The 18,900-nt window shown below is 39.9% G+C and overlaps 3 protein-coding genes across 8 annotated transcripts in view; 1 reads left to right on the top strand and 2 right to left on the bottom strand.

Annotated features, from left to right (window-relative positions):
• LOC311097558 (vitelline membrane outer layer protein 1-like) overlaps positions 1-6,323 on the bottom strand; it is a 39,618-nt gene extending 33,295 nt beyond the window's left edge. For 2 of the 5 annotated variants that reach the window (XM_084137346.1, XM_084137345.1), the window contains exons 1-7: positions 5,988-6,323; positions 4,269-4,393; positions 4,035-4,148; positions 3,628-3,809; positions 1,844-2,246; positions 903-1,024; positions 607-720 (exon numbers count right to left, since the gene is read on the bottom strand). In XM_084137346.1, coding sequence (XP_083993472.1) covers positions 607-720; positions 903-1,024; positions 1,844-2,050 — 443 coding nt within the window. In that variant the 5' untranslated portion in view covers positions 2,051-2,246; positions 3,628-3,809; positions 4,035-4,148; positions 4,269-4,393; positions 5,988-6,323. The remainder of the gene's footprint in view (positions 1-606; positions 721-902; positions 1,025-1,843; positions 2,247-3,627; positions 3,810-4,034; positions 4,149-4,268; positions 4,394-5,987) is intronic. The other 3 variants (XM_084137344.1, XM_084137347.1, XM_084137343.1) reach the window with 2 other exon arrangements.
• LOC311097575 (vitelline membrane outer layer protein 1-like) overlaps positions 1-18,900 on the top strand; it is a 189,333-nt gene that overhangs the window by 159,974 nt on the left and 10,459 nt on the right. The window lies entirely within an intron of this gene.
• The window catches only part of LOC311097554 (vitelline membrane outer layer protein 1-like), a 202,617-nt gene continuing 186,170 nt past the window's right edge, over positions 2,454-18,900 (bottom strand). The window contains exon 5 of the mRNA XM_084137336.1: positions 2,454-3,517. The gene's annotated coding sequence lies outside the window, so the exon portion shown is untranslated. The remainder of the gene's footprint in view (positions 3,518-18,900) is intronic.

The following is an 18,900-nucleotide window of genomic DNA, read 5'->3' on the forward strand; positions in this document are numbered from 1 at the left end:
TTCAATGGAAAGAAGCTAAAGCCTACTCAAAAAGTCATTAAATGTTGCGCCAACTGTCGGCAGTTTACATCTGTTTTCTTTCCTAATCCGTGCTCACATATTGTAATTTTAATATAATATAGCTGAATGTCCAATAAAGCTATTCTCATTTACATATTTTCTGTCAGACAGCAGAATGAGTGTGATATAGTGACTGACTACATGTAAACCAGCAATCCAAAAAGTCGCTAGATTTATCGCTAAAAATAAGTCGCTATAGGGGTATGAAAAGTCGCTAATCCTGTGATAAACTCGTTAAATTGGCAACACACGTTTTTGACCTTGGATGCACTTAAACCGAGACTCTAGAATACAATTTTGAACCTTTTAAATAGCATAATAGGGGCACTTTAAACGTGAAGTTTGACTTTTTTTGAAGTTTTTTTTTTTTTTATGGCACAGAATAAATATATGAATAGCGGAAGTATTGATTTACTGTTTATAGAACTTGTGTAAAAGAGATATAACGAGTCGTGTTGTTGCTCTGAATATCATTCATATGCTTGATGAGGGAAAACTGAGACCCTGAATGGCAAATTCAGAATGATTGTTCTGTTACACACTCACCTGATGTTGTTTGCGGCCGTTTCATCATTAGTTTCTTGGTTAGATTCGACTCTCAGCTGGAAAGCTGTCAAGACTCCCGAAGGACACCATTTGATATCAGTCCACTCACCCCAGCTGAAGAAAAAACACAATTTATGGCTTTTTTGAAGGTTTATTGAAGACAATGAAGATTAAATCCACAGTTCGTTTATCTAGCTTATGAAAAAACGGCTCTTTAATGTAAGAATTCTTTATAAACCCAAAGTAAACATGCTGTTACTAGTTTTACTTCATTGCATAGAGTCCGAGCCCATTACCTTCCTACGTCAGACTGAACGAAGATTTCCTTATTTAAGTCTGATAAGTCTTTGGTCCGACTGACACAGTAAAGACGAATCCCGTTGAGTGCTGTGTTATCCCAAAAAACAGGTTCTTCCACCTAAAAAACAAGAAAAAACAGCAACAACATTAAGACAATCCTCTATTTGATAATGTTCATGGCAGGTGGAGATTAACTAATACACACATACACACATACACACACAACCTCCAGGCCAATCACAGTTTATAAAATATAAATTATTGGGAATCCAAAAGCCTCTCAATATATTTAAATAAGGATCTATTTGCGGTTACACATGTTTTTATTTTTTAACACCTCCAGATGATACTATTCTCACTTCAAAAAAATGGATTTCAAAGGCCTTCACTCTATTTTAATCTGAAATATTGCATTTATTGAAAAAATAATGGGAAAGAAAATACATTAACTTTAGTGGAAAAAAATTGCTCATAAAATGTTTATAAATATTGCACAGTATCATAAAATCCCCTAAAAAAATTGACATAATAATCAAAAAATATTACTGAACAAAAATAAATTACATTGATTTTCCTGGGGGAAAAAAATTACATTTTAAAGCTTCGTCACTTTTGACAGCGAAGGAGACAAGTTTGACCCCAAAATGAAGAGGCTCAGAGGGTTAAAGTCTACATAAAACCTCTGACATGTGAAGGAAAAAAGTTGACAGGACTTGCTTTTACACTTCAGGAATTGATTGAATCATGATAAATCTTGATATTTTCTAACCCAGATACGTTTTCTTGTTTAAAGCTCAAACTCACTTCAAGTCATTTTGCTTCTTCTCCAGTAAATGTATCTTGATTTAAAAATGTTTAGATATTTGTACTGGAAAACAAGATAAAAATACTGAGTTAGAAAATCAAAACCACTTTCATGAGTCAATGGTCAACTTACCATCAGACTAAACCCCGTGGCGTATGTTCCAGTTGGACAAAATTCCCTTTGACCCCACAAACCCCACTCCAATCCATTGGACACAGTCAGCAACGATACAAAAGTTCTTTCGATGCTCTCCTCAGAAGGTTTTCCAGCGGACTGAACGCTCGCATGTAGCCCAATAATGGCTAGCAGTGAAAACACCATGGAAATGAAGGGATGCATTGCATTGCTTTGCCAAATAATGATTAAATTAATTCTGTTTGGTTTCCAAACCAAAAACTTACCCCGGTTACCCTAAGCCTTCTTTGGTTGGTCAGTAGAACATGCCTGCTTCTTTTTTGAGCCAATCAGAACATTACATTTATATGTATTAAATTCAGCCAATCAGCAGCCAGGAACACTGAGTCCACGTCAATGCCTGTAAATAAACACAAAAATACAAACATCTGTTTGTTTAACTGAGAAAGTGTTTTATTCAGTAAAATGCCTATCAAATGCTGGTTGATTTTGTCATTTTATTTCCTGTTGTAAATATCAAGGATTGCAGCAGGAAAAGATCAGCTAAAAATGATCATTCTGTCATCCTTTACTCACTCTCACGTCGTTCCAAACCTGTACGACTTTATTTATTTCAAGAAGAATTTAAGTGTCATAAATGTATTTTCACACAACTTGACTTCTGAAGTCTTATGATAATTTGCATGAAGAAATGAAAACACATAAAAATCATTGTTTATCCATATTGTTCCAGTCGGTGAAACTAAATGATTGTGCAAGTCACGTAAACACACTTTAGACAAACACTGATCAGGTCGAATTGCCAGTAAAAGCATGTGCCCTTTTAAAAAGTTTATTTACACTTTTTATCTTTCATGAGGTTTTAGATACTGGGAAGCAGAAATCCCACATTTAAGCAAATATGATCCATGAAGCGTCTGTGTGTGTAAGAAAATAACAATCTTTGATTTCTGAGTCATAACTGCTTCTTGATTCTGACACCGTTTGTGATAGTCGCTGCAGGAGTGGCTTTATAATCTTCTCAAATATTAAAATAAGGTTTGAATTTGTTTTGCATCAAATCATTTTCTGAATATGCATTGTGCCATTTTAGCTAAAAACACACGTTTATATACTGGGATACAATTATATCTTTAGAAAGGCAAAAAGTTTAGGCTAACAGGATTGACAATATTACACTTTAATTCAATGTAGTATTCCTGTAGTAGAGTATGTTGGTCATTCTCAGGGAATGCATGAACGGATAAGACAATTACTTTGAATGCAATATAAGTCACTTTAGATGTAAACATCTGCCACATGCACTAATGTAATGAACGATCTGATGTAAAGTGTTGTGCAAAACAATGCTAAACTACAAGGTTCTGTTTAGAAAGTCTTTAATGTTGAAATTTGACAAGTTTCAGCAGAAGTTCAGGAGTCTTCAGAAGAATCACTAACATACAAGAAAGAATAAAATAATTTCAACTCCAATAATATCCCCCGAGATATCCCCCGTAAATCTCCCGATCATCCAGTTAGGCTTTATTTTGTGATAATGACCGGCTGACTTTACAGATTTACATTAGAAAGCTGTTGTATGACATGGTTCATGTTAGTTTATCATAGTATGATGATCAATAATTACGATACATTTGATCTTCTTGCTGTTCTTGTTGTCATCCTCTTACACTTGAAAGAAAAATCACTTGAAAGAAAAATTACACTTGAAAGAAAAATTGATTTAGTTGATCTGCAGTCACTATTAGTAAGACCTGAGTTTTTGATTGTGATCACATCACCTTAATCACAGCAGAACATGCGCACGTTATTGAGAGCGGTGTCGTCTCCTCTTCCCTGTGGCTCTTCTATCCGGGTCTTGATGCCGCAGATTCCTTTTCCCATACAGGTTGGACTCCACTTGCCCCAGTTGCCCCAGTCTGTGCCGTCACCTTCCAGCACCTCACCTCCAGTGCAGGTGAACCTGGAAAAAATTCAGATGTGACAATATTATGATAAAATATGTTATTGCGCAGTCGGATTGAATGTCAGTCACATGATCACCTGCAGCCAATCACAATCACGAACAGCAGCACGACTGCGAGTGTGATATAACTAAACTATTGATGGGGGAAAACTGAGTCCTTAAATAGCTAAATAAAACCAGGATGGGTAAGAGATGTTATAACTTATAGCACCACACACTCACATGATGTTGTTTGCAGCCGTATCATCTCCTTTTCCTTGGGAAGATTCAACTCTCAGCTGGAAAGATTTCAAGTATCCAGAAGAACACCATTTGACATCTGTCCACTCACCCCATCTGAAGAAAACACACAGAGGTTGCCTGATCAAATAAATTATTATTTTCAAGAAAATCCTCAATTTACTTAAATAGCTTAAACACTTAATGCAAGAATTGTTAATAATCTGAGTCCATTACTTTCCTACGTCGGACTCAATTGTGGTGTAGTCATGTGAGCCTGATGATTCTTTGAACCGATCGACACAGTGAAGACGAATCCCATTGAGCGCTGTATCATCACCACGACCAATTGGTCTTTCCACCTTAAAACATCAACATTGAGACAATCTTTCACTTGAAAGAGTTAACTCTAACCCAACCCATAGTAACATTTATCTTCATGCTGTTTAGTATTACACAGACACTGTAAAAATCTTAAGCAGGTGCAGTTCCCTGGAGAAACCTGGAATTAAAGGGGTCATATAATGGTACATGCACTTTTACAAGTTGATTGTACTGAAATGTGTGTTGGCAGTGCCTGTACACAACCATCATAAAATGATAAAAATCCATCCAGTGTTTTTTATTTTAATCTCCTTATGTTTTCCCCTGTCTCTAATCAAGCCGTTCGACCGTGTGACGTCACACGGTCGGACGCCCCTCCCACGATTGTTGATTGACAGCAGTGTTTCGACACAGACCCGCCCTCGCTCATGAGCGAGCTGTCATCATAGTCAGCCATTGTTGATACGCTGGAGCACTGTCTATGAGCAGAATGGCATCTAAGCGATTGTGGTGTTCTGCTCTTGGGTGTAATAAGGAACACAGCAGTCATTTTGATGTTCTTAAATCCGAACCGCTGAAGACGCAGTGGCTGAGTTTGTTTTCGAAGGGAACATTCCCCACGATCAACGTCAATGCTTTCATGTTTGCGCGAATCATTTCACACACCAGACTGCTTTACAAACGAGGGTCAGTAAGTTATAAAGCTGGTTTTGCCAAGAAGCTGCTCTTGAAAAAAGGATCGGTACCAACTATTCGTGTTCCTGCTGCACCTCCAGAAGAAGAAGTGAGTGTAACGTTTTATTAACCTTTATATTAATATTTATATTACGTTAATCTTTGCAAATCGCTTGCTGCACGCTTCACGATGAATGCGGCTAAGGTTTACACTCAGGGTACATTACGGCATGTTGTCTATGTACAACGTTCTTAATATAATTCATAATCCCACGTTTATAATGAACAACGCGTTATGGTTATTGTGTTATTGTGTTATTGTGTTACGGTGTACGCACAGAACAGAGGGGTGGGGTGAGCAAAGCTCATTATCATTTAAAGACACATGCACTTAAATGGTGTGCTGAAAACAGAGCTGTTTTTGACCAGGTAAAATGAGTGTTTTCTTACAATACTAATGAGATTTTTTAATTAAAGTATATTACAAACTTTTAATTTAGACCCTAAAGAATCATATTAGTTTGTACAAAAATGGCATTATATGACCCCTTTAAAGGTGCTCTAAGTGATCACGCCTTTTTTAGGCCAAAATTTTTTTTGTCACATCCAGCAAACATCTCCTCACTATCCGCTAGCTGCCTGTCCCCTGAACACATTGTAAAAAAAAATGCTGGTAAATCCAGTTTGTTTTTTCTAAATGGTTCATGACTGTCTCAGGAAGCACGGAAGGGAGGGGGAGGGGACGGGATGAGGAGGAGGGAGGGACGGGATGAGGAGGAGGGAGGGACGGGATGAGGAGGGTCGAGCTAGCCTCCGTTTTGTTTGACAATACTTTGAACGTCAACAAGAAGTGACTTCACCCAACATCACTTAGAGCACCTTTAAATGACAAACAGCAACTCCACAGTTTTGAACCTTTGAAACACTCATCCAAAATAGAGTCAAGGCCAAACTTACCTTCAGACTAAACCCTGCAGCGTAACTTCCACTTGGACACATGCTCTTATACCCCCACGATCCCCAATACATTCCATTCGACACCGTCAGCTCAGATCTGTAAGAACGACCTTCTGCGGGCCGACCGCTCACATGCCCAATAATGGCCAGCAGTGAAAACATCATGGAAAAGAAGTGATGCATTGCTACAGCACTGGCCTGATTGTAAAAAAATACTGATTGCTAGATTAATTTTCAGGTAGACTATCTGCAGCCTCAGCTATCAGTGATCAGGTGGAAACAGACGCCTCAACCCTTGTGATGTGAGAATGATCAAGCAGACACAGAGACTGTGTAATACCATAACATTCTCAAGTTTATTAAGGAAAAAGGCTCATATTTACACAAGATTAAGCAAATTCATCCACCTCCTTCTTTGGTTGGTCAGTAGAACATGCCTGATTCTTTTTTGAGCCAATCAGAACATTACATTCATATGCATTTAAATTCAGCCAATCAGCAGCCAGGAACACTGAGGCCATGTCAATGCCTGTAAATAAACACAAAAAAAGAAACATCTGTTTGTTTAACTGAGTGTTCTTGGAAAGTGTTTTACTCAGTAAAATGCCTATCAAATGCTGGTTGATGTAAATATCAAGGATTGCAAAGCAGCAGGAAAAGATCAGCTCATTCTGTCATCCTTTACTCACTCTCTCATGTCGTTCCAAACCTGTATGACTTTCTTTATTTCAAGCAGAATTTAAGTGTCATAAATGTATTTTCACACAACTTGACTTCTGAAGTCTTATGATAATTTGCATGAAGAAATGAAAACACATAAAAATCATTGTTTATCCATATTGTTCCAGTCGGTGAAACTAAATGATTGTGCAAGTCACGTAAACACACTTTAGACAAACACAGATCAGGTCGAATTGCCAGTAAAAGCATGTGCCCTTTTAAAGAGTTTATTTACACTTTTTATCTTTCATGAGGTTTGAGATACTGGGAAGCAGAAATCACACATTTAAGCAAATATGATCCATGAAGCGTCTGTGTGTGTAGGAAAATAACAATCTTTGATTTCTGATTCATAACTCTTGATTCTGACACCGTTTGTGAGAGTCGCTGCAGGAGTGTGTTTACAATCTGTCCCATCATCCTCTGCTCTGGCCTTCCTCTCGTTCATGTCGTCCACGAGTGTTTTCAGTCTGTCCAGGTGATGAAGAGCTCTGAGAAAACAGACAAAAGTCAAGTCAAGTCAAGTCATCTTCATTTATATACCGCTTTTAACAATTTAGATTGTTTCAAAGCGGCTTTACAGTAATAAACAGATAATTTAAGGTAACAGAGATTGTTTTGGCTTTATAGCGGTTCTTGAATAAAGATATTTTCCAGCTAAAGTTAGTTTTGATTGATTCGCTTCCGTCGCAAGGATCATTAGTTATTAAATTAGAGGCCGCTAAGACGACACCATTCTCTCTACACAGACTTTAAACGCGAACCTGTGAGAAACGCTGATGGTGTTCACGTGCGCATTAAGAATGAGTTTTATAGTTATGCGCATTTGAATATATGTGCACAGGTTTGTAATTTCATACAAACCAAGCCTTAAACTACTTGTCTGGCCTTAAAATTTTGATACAGAATTTTATCACTTGAGCTGCTGCGTTTTGAACTAGCTGTAGTTTGTTTATTAAATGAACCGTATGTAAGATTGTGGCCAAAACTGGTACTGCACTGCGGTGTATCCCCTCCCCCTCCCCCCTGACTCGAGGTTGCCAGATATGCTGCAGGATCCAGCAGTAACATAGGCTGCTACAAGCAGCTTCCAATGGCAAGTGACGAGTCCTACACAGTAAGTTTTTTTCTGTTAATTATGTTTATGTCTTTCAAATTCGTAACGAGGTCTTTTCGGTTTCGTAATGTTAGACATTTTTTATCTGACACGTTTGTAGCTGCAGCTGTGGTAACTAGAGCAGAGCTGGCAACCCGGATGCTGAAACACTACTGACTTCGTGATTGGTAGATAGGTGGAGGGTGGAGCATCAGGCCAAAATACAACATGACAACATCAACATTAGTTGAGGGCTGCAACTATCACTTTTAAATTACAATATCCTGGCCAGACTACTGTTGTTAGTGATATAAGTATTTGAAATGAACATGATTTCTTAATGTCTAGTAACATATCAGGGCCATTTTATGATTAATTGAAATACATTTCTTACATACGGTTCCTTTAAGCGTGCAGGGCAACCACCCAGTAGGGCATTACAATAATCTAGCCTTGAGGTCATGAACACATTAACTAATTGTTTCACATTTGTCATTGAGCGTAATATAACATATTATGATATGGCGTAATTTAGATATATTTTTAAGATGGAAAAATGCGGTTTTACAGATACTAGACACGTGACTTTCAAATGAAAGATTGGTATCAAAGAGCACACCCAGGTTCCTAACCGACGACGAAGACTTAACAGAGCAGCCATCAAGTGTTAGACAGTATTCTAGGTTATTACGTGAGGAAGTTTGTCCAATAATTAGAATCTCTGTTTTCTCTGTGCATTATTCCTTTACAGTCTCATTTTTAAAAAGTTATTTTTATTTTGTGATTGTATTTTTAATAAGGTTGCATTCGAAAATGCGTCTCTGCGTGAGCATCTTGAATGGTAGCTTGTGGAGGCTCCGATTCAAAATTCACAGATCCAAGTTTGGTCGTAACCCACCACCTTTCTTGGGTACAAAGAAGTAGGGACTGTAGTGCCCTGACCTCATATCGGCTGCAGGGACCGGCTCTATCGCGTCCTTCACCAGTACGACTGCGATCTTCGCACGCAAGACATGGGCATCGGCTGCTCTCACTGTGGTTGAGTGGATGGCCCGAAACTTGGGGGGACGCGGGGCGAACTGAATCGTATAGCCGAACCTGATGGTCCGAATGAGCCAGCGAGACGGACTGGGGAGCGCTAACCAGGCTCGCAGAGACCGTACAAGTGGGGCCAAAGGGACCGTAGGCATACCCGGAGAGGGGCTGCGAGGTGGAACACAGGGACTCAGCTCAGGAGGCTCTCTCTGAGAGGCGGCAGCTGACCGTCGTAGCAGGATGTGTTTGATGGCCTCAGTCTGCTTCTGTACAGCCGAGAACTGCTGGGCGAAGTTCTCGACCGCTACGCCGAAGAGGCCGGTCTGGGACACGGGGGAGTTGAGGAACCAGAGCTTGTCAATCTCCCGCATGTCGCGGTGACCTTCGTCGCACGAAGCACGAGGTCTGTTGCGGTATGAAGTTCCTGGAGAACTTGTGGATCATGACCACCCTCGTGCAAGACCTTCAGTGCCTTGGCCTGATGGACTTGCAGCAACGGCATAGCGTGCATGGAAGAGGCAGCTTCCCCACAGGCCTTGTAAGCCTTGCCGGTTAGGTCCGATGAGTACTTACAGGCCCGGGAAGGAAGACACGGTTCTCCACGCCAGGTGGAGTTAGGGCACAGTTGCATTGCAATGGCCCGCTCCACTGGCGGGATACGCATGTATCCCTTAGCTGCCCCGCCATCAAGGGTGGTGAGGGAGGAGGAGCCACCGGGACGGTTTCTGGCAGTAAAAGGTACCGTCCACATCCCCGTGAGCTCCTCATGCACCTCCGGGAATGGGTTGCTGAGAACCAGCGCGCGCCACCTGTAGAGGTGATACCAATCGTCCAACCTCGAGGGTTCGGGACACAGTGGAGAGTTCCACACGAGCCTGACCCTGTTGGCGGCCCGGGAAAGCATGGCCATCATCTCCGGGTCCGTCTCGGGCACCGCTGGCACTCCCGAAAGAGGCAGCGGCGCCGAGTCGCCCACCCTCCGATGCAGCGATCGACATCTGATTGTCGCGGGGAGCACCAAAGGAAAGGACTAGTACACATCTCGAGGATGGTCCAGCACGTTCAGTTGGTAGCTCAACTGGCTGCGAAGCCTGAGAGGGGTGAGGATCCCTAGGGGGTTGGTTCCCCGAAGGAAGCACGTTCACCGTAATCCTCAGGTCTCCCGTGTCACTGCCCGAAGCAACCCTCTGAGGAGGATTGGATCGAGGCAGAGGCACGGAGACTCCGCCCCTTTGCAGGAACGAGAGTCTCGACCGAAGCTCCGTGATGGTCATCTTCCCACAATGGGTACATGACTCATCCACGAAAGCTGCTTCAGTGTGTTGAATGCCCAGACACATTCCTCGTTTAGTGAGACCAATTAATAAATCTACTGCAGGATCTAGGAACAATCTAATTGTTCGGACGAGGACGAGGACGAGTTTTTGGACTTGATTAGAGAAGACATGGGACTGCAGAGGCGAGGAGAGCACTGGAGAGTAGGGAGAGGATGGACAGGCTGTTTTCTCTTCTTGAAAGAATTATTGAGAAATATATATATTCTTGTTTAACTTTTTTTCACCTATATTTTTTAAAAGGAAAAAAAATCTGTACATTTATTTATTTTTATGCAACTTTAAATGTGTAAATAAAAGAGAATTCATTGCTCTGGACATTGTTTATTTTTGTAATGATAGTCATAATTTCTACATGAAACAAATTCTTCGGTAACACTTTAGAATAATGGTCCGTAGTTAACAAGTAGCTATGCAGGAAGTAATAGGTAGTACTGCATTAACACCGAACTTAATTCTTCTATACCTTTTTTTCCCCCCAACTATTTACAACATACGTTAAACATATCAAAATCAACATTAAAATTTAAATTTACAGTACATAAAATAAGAAAAATGATGGCAGGGAGACGTATTGTCTCGTTCCCTGTTCTCAGGGAACAAAGGTTACATTTGTAACCTGAGACGTTCCCTTTCGAAGGGAACCTCGACAATACGTCATCGACGTTATGGGGAACGCTGTACCCACGCCGCCATGCTAAGGGGATGCCTGACCACTACAATAACCCAGGTAACAGCCCCTACTGCTTACACGTCAGGCTAACAGTAGCACTTCTCCCTAGGGCCAACGCCGAGCTTTAGCTCAAGGCCTGGATACCGCATCAAGAAAGGGGTTCCTTAAAGGGAGTACAGCCCTGAGCCAGGGCTCTGCGGCCTGCTACTTTCGGGGGGGGGGGGGGGGGGGGGGAGCAAAGTCGACTCCCATCCCAGGGAGGCTATCACATTTTTTATTTATTTTATTTTTTCAGCCAACAACCTGTATGTATGTGGAAGCTTCAGCAGTACGACTCTCATATAGAGAGGAAGCCTAGCACATATATCAGCAATACAATAAGTATATGGAGGCCTCAGCAATACGACCCTCATATGGAGAGGACGCCTACTACATATACTGACAAAAAACTAGCTTGGTATTTGCATGAAGGCCTCAGCAGGATGACTCTAAAAGTAGAGGAAGCCTGAAACATGCATTATGTATATGGAGGCCTCAGCAGTACGACTCTCATAGGGAGAGGAAGCCTAACACATATACCAGCAATGACTAGCCCGCCTAGGCTCAATAAGTATATGGAGACCTCAACAATACGACCTTCATATGGAGAGGAAGCCTACTACATATACTGACACAAAACTAGCTAGCTATTTGCATGAAGGCCTCAGCAGGATGACTCTAAAAGTAGAGGATGCCTGAAACATGCAATAAGTATATGGAGGCCTCAGCAGTACGACTCTCATATGGAGATGAAGCCTACTACATATACTGACAAAAAACTATCTTGCTATTTGCATGAAGGCCTCAGCAGGATAACTCTGAAAGTAGAGGAAGCCTGAAACATGCATTATGTATATGGAGGCCTCAGCAATATGACTCTCATATGGAGAGGAAGCCTACTACATATACTGTTAAAAGCTAGCTTATTATAAGCACCTAAGCTATGAGGACGCTCCTCGAAGCGAGACGGACCAGGACCCCAGGGGCGTCTGGGTGTGGACCTGGACCGGAGCGGTATGCACAACCTATATGCTGCCGAGCGCGCCTTCGCCTCTCTAAACTTTACGACCACCGCCTCGACGGAGGTCCCAAAAAGCTCAGAGGGCGAAACCGGGGCATCGAGGAGAAAAGTCCTCTCTTGCAGCCATGGCAGCCATCGAACGACCGATGGCCGCCGCTGTCTGCTTAATGGCCCGGAGAGCCAGGTCTGTGGTGCGGCGCAGCTCGGCCACCGCATCAGGGGATAAGCCCTGACCCTGGTCCAGGTCCTTCAGCAGGTCAGCCTGGTACGCCTGCAACACAGCCATCGTGTGCAGTGTACCACAGGCCTGACCTGCCGCCGCGTACGCCCTGCCATTCAAATGGGATGTGGTCTGAAGGGGTTTGGATGGCAGGGTGGGAGTCCTTAGTGTCGATGCCCCCTCACCCGCCAACGATCCCGCGCTGACGATTGAGAGAGATTCACTCCTCCCTCAAACTCGTCAGCGAGGTCTCTCTGTGATCCCCACAATCTGAGTCTTCTCTTGGCCTCGGCACGAGAGGGACCCGATCCGCGGGGCAAAGCAGACTGTCCCTCTCCCCTCGAGAAGAGGGACAGACGAGAACGAAACGTCCTCATGGGAAGACGCTCGCAGTGTGCGCACTCCGCCCCCTCAAGAGCAGAGCGCGCGTGCTCTTCACCCAGACACCAAACACAAAGGTTGTGTGAATCACCAGGCGCAAGACACCTCTCGCACGGGTAAACGCACTTCCTATATGTTTTCTTAGCTTTCTCCATAATAACCAACTTACAGCACTCAGTAAATCAGTCCCTGAAGACGAAAAGAGGATGACATGTTCTCTGGGCGCTCTATTTATACTTCCTGGGCACGCCAGGGCGTCACGGCTGACGCGGGCCAATGCGATTGGCGGGTTTCCACAGGTACTTCAGTCATTGGTCACGCTGAGGCGATTCCCCATAACGTCGATGACGTATTGTCAAGGTTCCCTTCGAAAGGGAACTAAGATTATGTAATCATTCACAGAAGATCAAAGACTGACCAAACCCCTTCAATGGAAACTATACTGAATCTAATCTGTAAATTGATGCCATCATGTTCACCTTGAATGTCCAGTACAGTGTAGTTCACCTTAGTTTTTCATGTGATGTAATGTAAGGATGTAGGATCAGCAGATCTTAAACATATTCTTAAATTTGTAATATTACAAGCCTCAGCTATCAGTGGTCAGGTGGAAACAGAAACCTGAACCCTTGTTATGTGAGAATGATCAAGCACACACAGAGAATGTGTATAGTACCATAACATTTTCAAGTTTATTAAGGAAAACCCCTAGTGAAAATGTATTTTAAATATATTCCATTTTTCAATAGTAAATTGCAAATATACTAAGATTTTACTATCTTTAAATATATTAAGAGTATATTAGCATCATGCTTTTACCTATTTTAACAAAAAACTTTTAACACACTTCAATTATTGTAGTATATTTTCTCAAAATATATTTATATATATATATATATATATATATATTTTTTTTTTTTTTTTTTTAAGTGAAAATTCAATTTGTTTTTTAAAAGTGTATCTATTTGCACTTTATTAAAAATATATTTTAGGTATATTTTAACTGTGTGCTGGAAATGATCATTGTAACAATGCATTGAAAGTATACTTTCAAAATACATTATAGTATGCAATAGTATTTTGTGCAAAGTACACTGAAAAAAACAATAAGAAAAAATGTATCAATTTTTCTTTGGCAAGTTTTTGCACAAATATTTTTTAAGTAAATTTCATATATGGAATTAAGTAAACTCTACCTAACTCAAATGAACAAATAAAATAAGTCATTTTAACTTAGCCAGTAATCACTAAAAGTTGTGTAATATCTATTTAGTTGAAGTAGCCGTTGCAGTACATTTCATTCAAACAATATAACATTGAATTAAACCACACATTTAAAGTATATGCTTTACTTAGAAACATCTAAGTAATTAATAGATATAGTATGAGACACCATATCTACATGTCGAAAGAGTGTTGTGAACGCAGAGACCTCAATATTTGGTAGGCAATACACAATGACCTGTTTTTGTGTTTGAATGTGTCATTTTTGGTAGAAAATGAACTCCAAATGTCATAAAATGGCAAGTTACTAATCAACATCAAAAGCAATGATAAAACAGTGTAAATACAGCTGGAAAACAGTGAAATTATTATTTGAGGCCCAGTGCATGATGGGAACACCAGTATCAGAAAAGTTGAGTAATTTGACTTAATTTTATAACATTGATATTTACGCTTTCATTTCGACACACTTGAATTGAATACTAATATAGAATTTACTTAAGTTTTTTAAATTCTTGCCTGAACTAACTTTTTCAAGTAAATTACATTGTTTATTTCTGTAGTATTTACTTAACCACTAAATATTTTTTTGATATCAGTGTATGGCTAAGTTTTATTTATCTAATAATGAATTTTTTTTATTGAAGACAAAGTATGCAATTTGTAGTATTTGGAATAAGCCAAAGGTATTAATCAGCCTATAGTTTTTAGTCAAATATATCACACGATAGCATCATGGGCAAGTACACCGACATGTGCTACGGAGACCCGTGTTCGAGTCCCGGCTCTTGTAAATAAACACACAAAAATACAAACTTCTGTTTGTTTAACTGAGTGGCCTTGGAAAGTGTTTTACTCACGGAAATGCCTATCAAATGCTGGGTTGATTTTGTAATTTTATTTCCTGTTGTAAATATCAAGGATTGCAAAGCAGCAGGAAAAGATCAGCTAAAAATTATCATTCTGTCATCATTTACTCACTCTCTCGTCGTTCCAAACCTGTATGGCTTTCTTTATTTCAAGCAGAATTTAAGTGTCATGTATTTTCACACATCTTGACTTCTAAAGTCTTATGATAATTTGCATGAAGAAATGAAAACACATAAAAATCAGTGTTTATCCATATTGTTCCAGTCGGTGAAACTAAATGATTGTTGCAAGTCACGTAAACACACTTTAGACAAACACTGATCCGGTTGAACTGCCAGTAAAAGCATTAGCACCTTTATTTATACAGCGCTTTTAACAGTATAGATTGTTTCGAAGCAGCTTTACAGTGGTAATAGGAAATTACAGTAACAGAGATTGTTTTGGCTTTACAGCAGATCTAGAATAAAGTTATTGTCCAGCTAAAGTTAGTTTTGATTTATTCACTTCCGTCGCAACGATCATTAGTTATTAACTTAGGGGCCGCTGACATGACACCGTTCTAACAGAAAACCCTTAAGTTCTCCTTGTGCAAACTTTTAAAACGCGAACCTGTGAGAACGCTGATGGCGTGCACATGCGTATTGCTTGTTTTGTCTATAGGTGTGTACGTGTTTGAATATACATGTGTGCAGGCGTGTAGTCCTTCTTTACAAACCAACCCTCAACCAACTACTTGTCCGGCATTCAAATTTATAATACAGAATTTTAGTCATCCAATTTTTTAAATCAGCTTTGCATTTCGTTATTTTTCTGAATTTGTAAGTTTCGTTAGGGCGTGAAGAATTATAAAGCTGAGTATCATCAGCATAACAGTGAAAACTAATGCCATGCAATAAATGATATAATGATATCTCCCAAGGGTGGCATGTACAGGGTGAACAGCAACAGTCCTAGTACTGAGCCTTGTGGTACGCCATACTGAACTTATGATGGAACTGGGGCGACTGGAGCCCAACCTGTATGGGAAGAGGAATCTGCGGCATCAAGACCCGGACAGAAGCGCCACAGGGAAGAGGAGACGACACCGCTCCCAATAACGTGCGCATGTTCTGAGAGTAAAAAACATATGTGGAACTGATGTTGGCTACTTCATTCTTGGTGATTCTGCTTACCCATTGCAGAAATGGTTGCTAAAACCATATCCTGATACTGGCAGGCTTACAGAGGGCCAAGAACTTTACAACATGCGAACAAGTCGAGCCCGATGTGTGGTTGAACATGCGTTTGGGAGGTTGAAAGGAAGGTGGAAGTGTCTCAGTAAGCGAAATGACTGCAATGTAAATGTTGTTGTTGATATGGTGGAGACATGCTGTACACTACACAACTTGTGTGAATTGTACATGGACAGATTTATACCAGAGTGGTGTGATCGTGATAAATATGCTGAACGTTCACCTTGCAATGTTGGTGATGAGCGTTCAGATGCAAGAAGTGCTCTGCAACAGTTGTTCATGCAGCAGCAATAATTGTTGTTGTTATATTGTGTTTGTTACAAATAAAATATTTGAAATGAAGATTTGGCGTAACCCTGTTTTGTGACTTGAATACAATTCTTTATCCTAAACGGTACATGGTTACATCAGACATTATTTGATCAATAAGCAATAGGCCATTTAAGCATACAGAGTGAATACTGCAATATTTTTTTTTAAATAACATATAATTAAACAATCTTCTCACTATTTTTAAATAAAATCAAAAATACTCAGCTCTACAGGTATGTTTTTATTTATTTATTGCAGTTGTAAGTATATGTCTGTTAAAATGTTTTTAGATATGGTCACTTCTGTTAATGGTACTTTTAAATGTGAAACTGCTTACACTGTTTACAGTATTACAGAATACAAAAGGTGCCCATCAGACAGCCGTTTAAATAATGTGCCCATCAATAAGCATAGTAGTCTATACCAATAAATGTGTTATAGCCTAATTATCATTCTACTGACTAGGATCGTATTTGCATTACAGAATACAAAAGGTGCCCATCAGAAAGCCGTTTAAATAATGTGCCCATCAGTATGCATAGTTGTCTATACCAATACCTGCCTTAATGGCTTATCTGACTCACAAAGTCTTTATATTTTAGTTTATTATCATGTAGGTAACTTTTACAATAGGTTTTCATAAGAAAAACATTTTTTTGCTAACATATATGCAGTGTGAACTAACATGAACCAACAATGAATTACTAATAAAGAATGTATTTAAGTAACATTCATTTTACATATATGCCTTATAATATGTGTATAATATTTTACTATAATAATGTGTATTTTGCTTTTGATAATGTGCCCCTTAATAAGCATGATTTCCATTTGCCTCAGTTATAATAGCACAGCTATTACTTTATTTATATATTAAGTTCACATCAGAGTGCAAAAATACAAAGGTGCTTATAAAATGTGCATACAAATGTGCATACATACACATACAAATGAAACAAAACAGGTGCTTTTGAGAAGTACTATTACAAATGTGCACACAAACGAAACGACAGGTGATTTTAAGTAGCCGCCTACTATTTACACAAAAAACTTTTAAGGCATTAAGGCAAACAGAAAGATAGATGTTTTGTCCATCTACTTCCGCTGGAGAAGGGCTGCGGTCAAATTACTGAAGACTGATGCAAAAGACTCAGATTCTTTCTGTCTTTGTGACATCTCCTCCCGTCTGAGTTGTGCATCATAGTCCAGTTCCTCTCGTCTCATCATCATTTCTTTCTTCATTTCTTCTCTTCTCAGCTCCCGCTCTTCTTCCATCTGTTGCTGTGTTATGTCCCGCATACACTGCAAAAACTCCCTTGATGCCAAATCTGCAGCTTTGCGTTTGCGACTCTCTGTAAAAAAGCAGACACAAAAATAAGCAGGATATTTGGGATGTCTTCTGATAGATTATAGATTGTGGTATAGCACATACAGTATACCAAACTGTAAAGTTTGTTACATATATTTAGCAGGTACATTAAACAGAAAAATACCTGGTCTAGTCCTTTGTGGAATGTGATGTGATCCTCCTCTTATTATGGTTAGATCTTCAGGGCCGTCATGTCTCTCTATAATAAACATATATTTAGAATAATTACATACTGACAAGAAACTAACAAAATGTTTAATACTTCTGTGGTGTATTTTGTATATTGTTTTGCATACCGGGTGTCGACGTTAGCAATATGCGACCTGCTCCACTTCTGAGTCAAATAAAGCACTCTGAGATGACGATTCTAGCACACAAAACATAAACACGCATATGAGCCACTTATGCAATGTTTTATTTGTTTTCTTAGGAAGTTAGAAAACTTAGAATTTAGGAAGATAGCATGTATTAACTCACTGTCCGTTAACTAAACCAATAGTTTAGTTAATCTCACACTCGCAGTCGTGCTGCTGTTCAAGATTGCAGTGATTAGGCTGTCGGCTGCAGGTGATCATGTGACTGACATTCAATCCAAGAGCACAATATCATATTTTATCATATTGTCACATCTGATTTTTTTTTTTTTTCAGGTTCACCTGCAGTGGAGGTGATGTGCTGGAGGGTGACAGCACACCCTGGGGCAACTGGGGCAGATGGAGCCCAACCTGTGAAGGAAGAGGAATCTGCGGCATACAGACAGCGGTTTTAACACTGTAGATTGTTTCAAAGCAGTATAACTTAAATCAGTGTTGTTGCCATAACCCGTTAACTATAAACATCTCTTTACTCTTTAACTCCTCTTTAATGCTTTCATGTAGAATAGAGTTTTGGTGGTCTAATCAGTCTACCCCATCTTGACCTTTTGACCTGTTCTTCCTTGTCCCTAATTGGTGTTACAGGTATTTTCACTGGTGACAGTGCAGGTGATTGCACTGGAGTAGGGGGAGCGCGGGGCACAACCTAACGCGGGGCTAGTTGTAACACGCTTGTTTTAAATACTTCTGCACATGCTTGGATGACGAAACTTTGTGTATTTACTAGTTGCCATATCAACACTATATAGAGAAAAAAATTCCGCCAAAATTATTATTTTATTTTTTGGAAGATATCCGTAGACATTTATTAAACCATAGCAAAAGTAAATTTCTTACTTAAGTTAATTTTTCATCTCTATTTTTTGTGTTTATTTAAAATAAGACAAATCTGATATTATTTTAATCTCCAAGATGTTATTTAACAGTTGAGATAGTTATTTAATGCTTCGCTAACTAGCAGAAGACACTAGCAGGGTTTAAATCCCAGTTGTGCAGGCGGGGGCATGTTGTAA

This window comes from Abramis brama (assembly GCF_963993115.1).
Source record: "Abramis brama genome assembly, chromosome: 15".
Classification (NCBI taxonomy): Eukaryota; Metazoa; Chordata; class Actinopteri; order Cypriniformes; family Leuciscidae; genus Abramis; species Abramis brama.